This window comes from Aotus nancymaae, unplaced genomic scaffold (genome assembly GCF_030222135.1).
Source record: "Aotus nancymaae isolate 86718 unplaced genomic scaffold, 86718_ANA_hifiasm-v0.15.2.pri h1tg000014l, whole genome shotgun sequence".
Lineage (NCBI taxonomy): Eukaryota > Metazoa > Chordata > Mammalia > Primates > Aotidae > Aotus > Aotus nancymaae.
In genome coordinates, this window is record NW_026988425.1 from 14,556,488 (window position 1) to 14,568,809 (window position 12,322).

Consider the following 12,322-nt stretch of genomic DNA (forward strand, 5'->3'; position numbering starts at 1 on the left):
AGAAATAAAAGTACCTGCTTGAGTGGGCAGTTTACGTAAATGTGACGCTAGGTGCCCTACACAGTGCCCGGCACAGTAAGCACTAAGAGGTGGCAGCTGTTCTCTTCCCCTCCTCTCCCAGCTCCGTCTTTTCTCTTCTCCCTCGTTGCTAGCGCTTTATTACTCCAGTGGGGAGGCTTTGGCAGCAAGGAACAGAACGCCGATCAGTGGTGCAGACATCAAGTGTTTATTTCTCTCACAAACGGCAAAGTTCGAAGGCATAGGCACCTCTAGCTGAATGGCTGTGGAGGGCTGGTGTCTGCCGCCCTCAGGCATGCTGGGCCTTCCCTTACAGTCACGGGAGCACACCTCAGCTCCACACCAGCTCCTCCTGGGCCACAGCGCCCACCCTCCGCAGGGATGGCTATAGCTGTCTTAGCCTGCCGCTTGATAAGGGGAACATGATTTCCAGAGGCCCCGCCCCCAGCACGCTTCCCCTCCATTCCCATTGGCCAGTCTAGGGGTGCAATCCTTGCCCTGCTGCAAGGGCTCCGGGAAAAGGGTGGTTTTTAGCCTCCTTAGGGAGCCCATGCCAGCAATGGCGAGGGGGAAAATGGCTTTTTTGGGTACACAGTTGACAGTGAATTTCATAATTACAAACTTAGCTACATGGCATCTGACCTAACTTTGGCTTCATTTGTTGACAGATACGTGGTTTCAGAATTTCTAATTTAAGAAGTGATGGGTAATGTACGCCCCAACAGTCCCCACACCTCCACTTAAGCAACTTGCTTAAACAAACACACTCTGAAAGTAGCAAAAGGAAAGGAATTTGCTCGTGACTCAGACTTTATTAGTGGAAGGTGAGCAGCACAGTGAACACCTTTTCAAGATGTGGAGAAGGGGCACAGGAACTTTTAACCACCAGGAAGACACATACATGGGGAAGAGGAAAATGGTTGCTTAATTTAAAAAGGAAAAATACCAGTATATCTTTCTCAGGGCTAATTTTGAGGGGGAGAGACTGGATTCAGGAATTTGCACTGATGCTTCTTAAAAAGGAAATAGTATCTCTTTAATCTAGAAACAGCCTCTGTTGAAGAGTGAAGAAGTCAATAAAGGAAGATAGAGGCCCTAACTTGCCTAGGATTTTTCAGGACAGTCAGAATGTTGCACAAGACACTAATTAGCAGTGATCTCAACTCTGGAAACCTTTAAAGTATAAAGCAAGAGAGGAAGCTGAGTGATATATAAAGAGAAACAAATCTTCATAGCATCATATAAAAGCTGAGAGCTTCAATGGCAAGGATTTTTCTACTTTCTAACTTTATGCATTTGACTAATTTTATAAAAGATAGACAAAAGCCCACACACAAAAACAACTTTTTAAAGTAACAGGAACTCCTTCAGCATAAATAGAACCATCTTTATGACCCTGTAGCCATCTCGGATCCTTATCCTTGTACAAAGTAGCAGTACACTTGATCATTTGACAGTAAGATGATATGAATGAATTTGAAGCAGGGCAAGCTGTGTGAGTGAATGGCAGATAGACTGAAGCATAACACACAGAGAGAACATCTTTCATAAACATGATGGGTTCTGAATTGTAAATACCCAGAGATTAATTACTGCTGTGACCTGCCTGAAAATAATCTAGAAACATGGATGCCATGGGGCATTTTCCTTCCAGTATTTTATTATAAAAGATTTCAAACATACAGCAAAATTGAAAGAGCCTAGGTATTTTCATCTGAATAAAATGAATGACTGTAATTTCTGGATTTGAAAGAAATGAAACTAGGTAAACACATTATTGAACAGAATTTCATGGGACTCTGCATAAACTGTAATGGTGCCTGAAGTCTCAGTGTATATAAGATGGCCAGAGAAGAAGCCAAATACCAGTGAAGGGACAGTAGCCTAATGAGAAGTGCCCAGCATGTGTTCCAGACCTTAATGAAGCGACTAGGCCTGCAACTGAAATGCACAGATGGCAGATTAGGACATCTTCAGAAAGACGGTCCTTACTTGCAAGTAAAAATGTATTGTCTCATTCCCCTCACTGAAGAAAAGCAAGATCCTTGAAATTCTGATGCTCATCTACTAGTTTTCTTTTCCCAGGAGAGCAATCCTAAGAATAGGTGAACATTGTTCCTCGTTTTAAAAGATTTGCCTTCTAGTTACACTTCAGCTGTCTTTGTAAACTTAGTCCGGAAGGGACCAGAAATGTGGACATCCTAAGTTAGGTTTCCGTCATAGTCACCTCTTTGAACCACATCCAGAGTGTTAATGTGGAATTTAAATCTGATTGGGGGACATATAAGTCTCTAATATGTGACCCCATGGTTAATGAGCTTACTAACAGTTAGCAGCCGCCTTCTCTGTAAGGATTACAGCTCTTAGCTGCACTGTCTGGCCCTGCCCTCTCTCTCCATGGGTGTTCTTGTGGTGGCATTTGCTATGGCTTTATAAGTATAATTCTGAAGTTAAAACTAGATGAGGATGACGTTTCATGGATGCTGTAACTTCCATAGATGTCTTAGCCATTCTGTCTTGTGTCCTCATCTCCAGTGAAGGTGTGGGATCACAATATCAATTTACAAATACGTGGACACACAACCACAGTGTTAATGTTGTTACTGGTAGATGTTGCTTAGGGGCTCCAGCCTCCACTTGTATTGGTCATGTGGTATATCCATAGAACAGACCCTTCATATTAAGAGGCTTTCACAGAAAGAACCATTAGAATTACATTTTTGTAAAACAAAGAATTAATGTGACTTGATTTTGCTGTAGCTTAAAATTTCCTTTTACTATGACTTCGAGCTGCACTGCCCATTGTGATGGCTTATGTGTGGCTATTGAAGCTACTCAGAGTTAAATAAATTAACAAGATGATAACATCATTTCAAAATATTAAAATTTAGTTGCTTACTCAGTGTCTCCACATTTCACATTTTACTCAGGAGCAACATGGGCCAGTGGCTACTGTAAGTGACAACACAGATACACATTTCTATCCATTCGGGTAGTGCTTGTAGAGGCTTACCTACAGAGTGAACCATACATCTGATCACCTAAATTTATCTATGACTTTAGAGCTCCTGTACTTTGATAATAGCGAAAAGTAAAGTAACAACCAGTGTTTGTATAGTTCTTTAATATTTAGAGAGCTCTTTAATATGAAGTCTCATTTCATCCCTTAATCCAATGGAGTAGGTGGGACTGTAATATTATTGTCTGATAATCTGTATGGGGAGAGATTTGGCCATGTTTCCAAAGCTAGAACTTTCGCTCAGGTCTATGGCTAGGTCTTGCAGTTCCTGACATGATAACAAACTATCTCACACTTGTATTAATATTCTTATAAAAATTCACTTCCCATAAATATTTTTAAAATTAACATTTATTATAAACATGACATAGACGCAAGTTCTCGATCTAGGAAATTCCGTCCCTTTGTCTCCTAAGTCCGGCTTAGTGCCTGTGCTCAGCTGAGGCTCCGTCAAGAGGTGGTGGGGGTGAGAGATGGATGGGAGTGCAGTTCACTAGCTTCGGGGATCCCAGCTCTGGTTAGTGGGAACCAGAACTGGCAGGAGAAATGAGCCGCTCCAGGATTCGAGGCCCCCTCTCAGCAGACGAAGAGAGTAGAGTAAATGCTTAGGAAAATCAATCTGCTAGTTAATTATCCAAGTTATCCTCTTAAAGCTATGGATATCGCTGTTCCCTCCTCTGCTTGCCTCTATTTTGCAAACTGGGTGATCCAGGCTTCTTTTATCATTTATTCAGCAACACTTTTTAAATATCACCAGTCTGCTGAGCTTCAGGATCCCCAATTCTGAAGCGGGCTCCTGATCTGAATTTATAGAGCAGCGTTTCATTCTCTTGCACTCTCCTGCCTTCATCCCCAGTCCACCAGATGCTTTGTGTTCACTTATTTTGATCTACTGAGCACATAAAGTATCAGATACTAAGCCAGCTGCTCTGATCTCATTGGACTGCAGTAGCCACCTTCTGTCATTCTCATCTCCTAAGCGCTAGGCTCTGTGCTAGACATGTTCCCCCAGTGTTGCAGTCCCAACCTGGGGCTTTCAGGATGGTAACAGGTATGTGTGTATACGTGTCTAAGAGTGAGGGAAGTACAGTAGTAGAATGGTCAGATGAATTTGGGAAGGGACATACCAGGTCCCCCATTCATTATCAAATCAGAAGCTTTTCTGAGAGCTTCTGTTCTGAAGGTACCTGTTGAATTTTGACACCAAACTTGACCTCAGGATGCTTTTTCTTTGTGGAATACCTGTTGACACTCTGATCCATGCATCTCTGAATGGGGATTGCTGTGCTGGTGCTGTTGGTTTCAGATCCTCTGGGTGTTCAGCCTTTCAGAAAGCAATCAGGCCTAGCGCTTCCTCTGTGGAGTCTAGGGTCGGGTTTTAGAAATAAAGGACAGAAAAATGTTGCTGTACAAAATCCTCTATGAAACCATGGCTAGGATTATTTCTATCACTGGGGTGTTGTTAACCCAGAAAAAGGTCAGAATCCTTTGTCCACAAGGTTTTCATGTAGCACACCATCCTTCCCTGGCCTTAGTTTTTCAGATAAGTATAATCAGTGCCCTCTCAGGATACTTTAAGCAATTGTGAGTTAGTTACTTCTGATTACAAAAATATGTAAAACTTCTTGAATGTTTTTTTCTTTATTGATTGCTTCAAAAATTGGAGTTGAATATACTTTAATAATGATTTTGATACAGTGATGTTAGCCTGATGCTTCTGTTGATTAAATTGTGAAGTATAACTGAAGTGTGTTTCCACTGTGTTCTATCAGTAGCGTTTTTATCTTAAGAATATGTTGCACCTCCTCTTGGTTTTGAATGTTCTGCAGTGGCCATTGTCCAGGAGCACTTAATTGCTGACTTAGACCTGATGATTTATTAATAATGATGGTTAACCTCAATCAATTTGTGTTTGAAAAACACTTACAATAATTTAATAATTGGTATTGAATGCAATAATGGAAGATGATAGAGTGAAATAGAGCTAAAAAATACTGACAATCATCTGACCTGACCAAATTGACATTTATAGAACATGCCACCAAAAAAATACGTAGAAACCACCTGCTCTCAAGTGATACGTAATTTCCTATGAATTGGCTTCAAGCGCTAAGGTCTGCATAGATATTCTTCTGTGCTCAATAATAAAAGGATTTTCATAAGCAGTTATTATTTGGGTGATTTGTCTATTTTAATGTCCTAAAAATAAACTAGGAGGTTGTTTTACTATATTTTAAGGGAATTACAGCATATTTCCTTTCTGGCCAGTCATTAAAATAGTCCTCCTCTGCATTCCCTGCTAAGTAGAAAGATGTGTGAGGAACAGGAGCAAAGAGGTTAAAACAGAGGAAAATGTGTTGATATCTGCTTGGCTTAATTGAATCAGCTTTCTTAATTGGGCCTTCTGCACTTGCCTTTCACTCTTAACTGTGATGGATTTTGATAGGGTCTCCCTAGGAAATTTGGCAGTGATTTCTCAGCTGTTGATAAGTCCTGGAGATGGAGGGTGGCAGTGGAGGAGGCTGGGCCAGGATTGGGTTGGCAGCCCCAGGATTGTTGATGAGACCTGGAGATGGAGGGGCGTGGCAGTAGAGGAGATTGAGCCAAGATTGGTATGGCATGTAGGATCCAGCCCTACAGGGTCCTGCTGGTGTGGAAACGAGAAACTAGAAATAAAAGATACAGAGATGGAGAAAAGAGAGTTTGGGCCCGGGGGTCCACTGTCAACCAAAGCGCTGAGTCTGGCAGTGGTCCCGAATGCCTGGACTCTCTGACTTTTACTGAGTACAAAGCTGGGGGCAGGTTAGGTAGGGCATGGCCTTGGTGGTCAATGATAGGATCAAGTATATCACCTGTCATATAGGTAGGGACCCAAGACTTTCAGGTAACTGAGATGAGGTAAGGAGCATAATGCGTCAGCACCTTTCCATACTTGTCAGGAAAGAACAAAGACATTAAGATTTTTATTACTTTTACTGATTTTCTCTTCTAAGAAAAAAGGAACCAGGTACAGAAGTGGAACATAAGAGTGGAACGTGACCGCTGAAGCACAGCATCACATAGAGACAATTAAGCCCCCTAATGTCTGTGGGCCTACCTGACAGCCATCAGACCTACTGCAAGAGCTTGGAGAAGCGGAGTTTTCTCCTAACTCCCCCAAGGAAGGAGATGTCGCAGCCATTTTGGACGTTTCCTTCCCTAGCTGGCTAAACAGTGGGCACCTTTCCAGCGCTGGCACTGGTGCACAGCCCAGGTGCCCTCCAGCAGCCCTTACACAGGCTTGACAGAGGGCTTAAAGCGGCTTGCCTTGGGGTCATTTCTTTCAGTGTCACCCCAGGTTCACTCTTTCAACCTGAGAGGCATTAGTAAAAGAATTAGGATCACCTATGAATAACTAAGATCACCTGTGAATCCACAGTCACATATGAATAACTAATGACTACTACCTTTATATTTCTAGTTACTTTCTTCTTTATTATTTATATGGATATAGGCTGAGGCTTCTGGTTCCTGCACTTATGGGATCTTCCCCCTACAATGGCAGCCAGGACTGTTGATAAGTCCTGGAGATGGAGGGGGTGACAGTGGAGGAGATTGAGCCAGGATTGAGATGGCAGCCGCAGGACTGTTCGCATGACTCAGGCTTTCCATATTTCCATGCAATTTGGGGAGGACAGGAATGATGCCTCTGCCTCCTTAAGCCTTTCCTAAGATTCACAGAGAAGTTTAGGCTCTTTTTTCTTCGTCTCCTTCTAATTCTGGTTTCAATTTTCTTTTGAAACATTAGCAGAATGGACTGGCTGCTCTTCCTAATTTCAGATAAATGATTTTTAGATATCTGGAACTTTTTCCATTACATCTTAATGTGAAAGGAAGGGAGTAAGGCTGACAAACAGCTTCATGGAGAAGGAGTATCCTACTGTTGCGCCCTAGTTGAGGGGCACGTGGGGGAGTCATCTTTGTGTTCTCCCTTGCTAGGAGTGCAGGGCAGTTAGAAACGTGGATTCAAAGTTGGATTGGGAAAATGTACCAGAATGCCCAAAACAGGGCTGCATTGCTCCAGGGGTACTCCCAGACCTGAGCAGCAGTCGGTTGAGGCAGATTCCTGGGACTTGCCCCAGTCCTGCTGGAACCCACCCTGGGAGTGAGGTCCAGGAGCCTCATGTGAGTTGAGGATACCATTTGAGATGGAGAGTCAGGCATGTTACATTCTTAGGAGCTCCCTCAACTCCCCTAATTTTCAAAACCATATTAAAAATGTCCACTTCTCAATATAAATTGTCATTGATAAAAATCATCTTTTTTTAACCTTCCAAGTATATGAGCAACGTGGATTCGTGGTGTAAAGCTTGCGGTGAGGTAGACCTTCCCTCAGAGCTGCAGGATCTAGAAGATGCCATTCATCACCACCAGGGAATATATGAACATATCACTCTTGCTTATTCTGAGGTAAGTGGCCAATTTTACTTCAGTTGTAAGGCAACATCATTTTTGCATCATAGCACACTGGAAGCTGGAAAAAAAAAGTTTTGGGTAGCCCAGGAAAAGTGTATAGATTTCAAGTTAGACTGCAGTTTAATTGTTCAACATTTGAACTCCTGTGTGTGGGGTGGGGTGGGATGGGGCAGCAGAGGAAGCAGGATGGTGAACAGGCAGTAGCCTTTCCGTTAGAGCACTTATATGCTTAGCTTAAAATCAAGAAAAGCTTAGTCTTTTTTTCTACATGTTTTTAAGAAATGTGTATTTTGTGTGCTCTTCAGTCTAGTCAAACTCAATTTAATCTTCCTAAATGAAACCTTTTAGAGAAGATGGTCTGGATTGCAAGGTACACATTTGTCTATTTTAGAAATCTAAAGGTAACATTTTCTTTATTACTTCAGGGTATATTACATTATTTACTCACTGAATCCCTGTTTTATTTTCTGCAACCTTCTATGCCAGACGGTGTTATAAGGACTTTACATAATGACTTACTTAATGCTCACATACTGTATCTGTCCCTGCTGTTACAAATGAAGAAACTGAGTCACAGAGATAATGACTGTGCCAGGTCAGCAGCTGCTGGAGCAGGATATGAGCCCAGGCAGGCAGGCTCCATGTTCTCAGTCACCACCTCTGCCACCTCTGTGCCAGACCACGTGGTAGCTGCTTGATGATGCAACTTTAGATGGGTTGACGAGTACCACCCTTGCCCATGCCTTGTTCATCTGTCTCTTGAAACCAGCCTGCCTTTGTGATAACAGCTACGTTCCTGGAGGTGAAGGGGAGGGGCGTAGATAGGAATTCCTTGTGCTTACTTTTCTGCAAGGTTTTCTCCCTGAGTAAGAAGCGTCTATATCTACAATGTTCTAGTTAATATGAGAGGTTATCATAAGGCTTCTGTAAGAGTTTCAAAGTACCTGGAAGAGTGCTGGGCAGTGTAGATGTTTAATAAATGTTTTCTGTGTTTAAATCTAAATCTTGATCCAAACACATCCATACTTGTCAAAGTTGTTCGGAAGAAACTGGCCATTTGCATTTCATTCTGACATTTCCTGTTGTGCTTCACTGCCCAGTTGTCACTCTCATGTTCTTGGGCCTGGGTCTCTAGACCCGCCCCCCACAGTGTCCATGAGCGAATTAAATGGACATGCAATTTGCTGCTACAGTTTTGCATCTCTTAAGGACATTTTGATCAATGATGGAACTGCAAATAAGTCAGTGGTCCTTTAAGATTATAATACTGTATTTTTACTGTACCTTTTCTATGTTTAGATACACAAATACTTAGCATTGTGGTACAGTTGCTGACAGTATTCAGTACAGTAACATGCTGTACAGGTTTGTGCCTAGGAGCAATGGGCTGCTCAATATAGCCTAGGTGTGTAGGCTGTATCATCTAGCTTTGTGAAAGTGCACTTTGTGATGTTCACAAAAGGACAAAATTGCCTAATGATTCATTTCTCAAAATATATCCCTGATACCACGTGATGTCTAACTGTATATTTGCTTCAGAATGTGAGCAGTCCTTCTCTTTCCCATGGCAGTTGATATTTGCTTTTTTTCTAGCCACCTTTGCCAAATAAGATTCAGTTTTTTTCAAGCAGCATTTCATGTTGCCTGTAGAATGAAAAAATAGTCAACTCTGTATTGTTTCTTAATTTTACACCAGTATTTCTTTTTTTTTTTTTTGAGACGGAGTTTCGCTCTTGTTACCCAGGCTGGAGTGCAATGGCACAATCTTGGGTCACCACAACCTCCGCCTCCTGGGTTCAAGCAATTCTCCTGCCTCAGCCTCCCGAGTAGCTGGGACTATAGGCGCGCGCCACCATGTCCAGCTAATTTTTGTATTTTTAGTAGAGACGGGGTTTCACCATGTTGACCAGGATGGTCTCGATCTCTTGACCTCGTGATCCACCTGCCTCGGCCTCCCAAAGTGCTGGGATTACAGGCATGAGCCACCGCGCCCGGCTACACCTGTATTTCTTAATTAATTTGGTTGTCTAGTCTGTTGGAAACTATTTAAATAAGTGATAGCCTGTTCTATAGTAAGATTGAAAATTGAACACATTTGTAGTTTTTTTAATCACGTTGGCTCATGAGGATTGTCACTTCTAAAAACTGTCAAGTTCTTTTCCTTGATGTGCCATCTCTATGCATTGTCTAATTTTGACCTATAGCACAGAAACCAAGTGACCCTGTTACTCACACATGTAATGAGGCCTTCACTCATCTGCTTATGTGAATCTCTTGCTTTGAAGCTGTTCTGTGAGTGCAGTGGTGGGCTTGCAGCTAGCTGTCTGCATGCCCTTGCCCTTGCCAGACCAAGATGGGATTGAATAGCCTTCATTCACAAGATGATTGGCAGGCCCTGGGAATGCAGTCTTTGCCTGTGCATAACTTACATCAGAATCACCTTGACCCGGCCAGTGTCATCCTCCAGCTGGCTTTTTCAGTCTCCTTGTTGCCCTTGGCAGTTTTCGTTAAGTACAGAATCTCCTAATTGTTACCAGTGCATTCTATAAAAATGGGACATCTTGGCAGAGGAACTTACGTTTACCTATGGTGTAGCTTTATTTGATTTACATTAGTACTAATAACTAAAAATAATTTGATGGGAAGTAAACAGCTTCTCAGACTGAGGTCTTAGATTGAATTTTAGCCTAAGAACATGTTAGCAACTGAGCTATAAACTCAAGGAGACAGTAATTTGAACTGGATGAACTGAAAGGATTTTGAGTAGAACATAATGAATTATTTTGCCTCTTAAATTACTTACATTTTTAAATAGTTTCAGGGCTACAGGAAAGTGGTAGAATACCACAGAGAACTCCCACATTGCCTTGACCCAGATTTCCTAAGTTGTAGAATTTCACCACATTGCTCCACCCTCTCTCCCACCACTTCTCTCTCCAGTCGGCCAAGCACCGTTGATACAACGTGACTATCCTATCCATAGACCCTGCTCCTATTACCCTAAGTGTTCCAGCATTACCTCTTTCTCTTTCCTGGTCTGGGGCACTGTCCAGCAATGTGCCTTACATTTAATTGACATGTCTTATCAGTCAGTCTCCTTTAAAGTGGAACATTCTTTAGTCTTTCTCTGCTTTCATGTCTTTGACATACTTAAGAGTACAGGCCTGTCATTCTTTAGATGGCCCTCTACTTCCGGATGCCCCCAGTTCTCATGGGCTGACTCAGGTCATGCCTTTTTGGCTGTGCATGTTCTTCTCTGGGTGTCATCATAGTGGACACAGGATGTTGACCCCTCCAGCTAAGAGTAGTACTCGTCTTGGCCACTTGGTCAGATTGATGTCTTCAGGGTTTCTCCAATGCACAATCACCATTTGAAAAACTCATCTTTGCTGTACGTTTTGTGGGGAGATACTCTAACAGAATACTAATCTCTCTTCCTCATCAGACTTCTCACAGCCATAGTTTCCACTGAGGATTTCTGCACATAGCAGCCAGCACTGTGATGATGATCACCTATTCCCATTATTCCTTCTGTATTTATTAGGTGGCTTTCTACTGTAAGGATGAGCTTTTTTTTCTTTCTCTCCCATTTGTTTATATCAGTGTGAATTTATGAAATCTTATATCAGTGGGTTATAATTTGATATTCTCTTTTGATTCCTAAATTGTTCAGACTTGGCCAGCAGGAGCTTTTTTCTGTGTCATTTTGATCTGTCCATATTGTCCTTTGAGCACTTGTTCCAGGCTCATTTTGTACTTTCCCTGCCTACCCTGGGATCACCCGTATCACTAAGTGAGATGTTTCCTTATAGTATTGTAAGGTGTTTAGAATTTTAAAGACCTGGGTTTTCAGAGTTTTGTTTGTTTGTGAGGTGTCACTCCTTCTGGGCCCTCTGAGCGGGCAGAGTTAGAAAACATATGAATGCCATCAATTCACTCATCCACCCATCTATCTAATCCATCTATCCACATAACCACCCATTGTTCATCCACCCAGCCACCCTCCATCTACCCAATCATCCATCCATCCATCCATCCATCCATCCATCCATCCATCCAATCACCCATTCATCTGTCCATCCATCCATCCATCCAGTCACCCATCCAACTATCCATCCCTCTGTTTATCCAGTTACTTATCCATTCTTCCATCCAACTAATCAACCACCCATCCATTCATCCATCCACCTAATCACCCAACCACCCATTCATCTGTCTGTCCATCCAGTCAGCCAACCACCCATTCATCTGTCTGTCCATCCAATCACCCAACCACCCATTCATCTGTCTGTCAGTCCATCTGTCCGTCCATCCATCCTTCCATCCATCCAGTCATCCATCCAATCACCCATCCATTCTTCCATCCAACCATCCATCCCTCCATTTATCCAGTTACTTATCCATTCTTTGGTCCAGCTAATAACCCAACCACCCATCCCTTCATCCAGATACCCATCCATTCATTCATTCACCTTATCACCCAACCACCCATTCATCTGTCTGTCCGTTTATCCATCCATCCATCCATCCATCTATCCTTCATTCTTTCATCCAACCACCCATCCCTCCATTTATTCAATCACCCATCCATTCTTCCATCCAACCAATCACCCAACCACCATCAATCATCCATCCACCCATCTAACCCCCATCCATTTATCCATCCATATACCTAATCAACAAACCACCCATTCATCTGTCCATCTATCCAATCACCCATTCATTCATCCATTCATCCATCCATCCAGTCACCTACTCATCCACCCAACCACCCATCCATTCATCCATCCATTCTCCTAATCAGCCAACCACCCATTCATCTGTCCATCC

At 42.5% G+C, this 12,322-nt stretch overlaps 1 protein-coding gene across 2 annotated transcripts in view; it reads left to right on the top strand.

The window, feature by feature from the left end:
* Positions 1 to 12,322, top strand: part of TRIO (trio Rho guanine nucleotide exchange factor) — a 371,777-nt gene that overhangs the window by 158,399 nt on the left and 201,056 nt on the right. For both annotated transcript variants that reach the window (XM_064375877.1, XM_064375878.1), the window contains exon 8: positions 7,355 to 7,486. In XM_064375877.1, the coding sequence (XP_064231947.1) occupies positions 7,355 to 7,486 (132 nt within the window). The remainder of the gene's footprint in view (positions 1 to 7,354; positions 7,487 to 12,322) is intronic.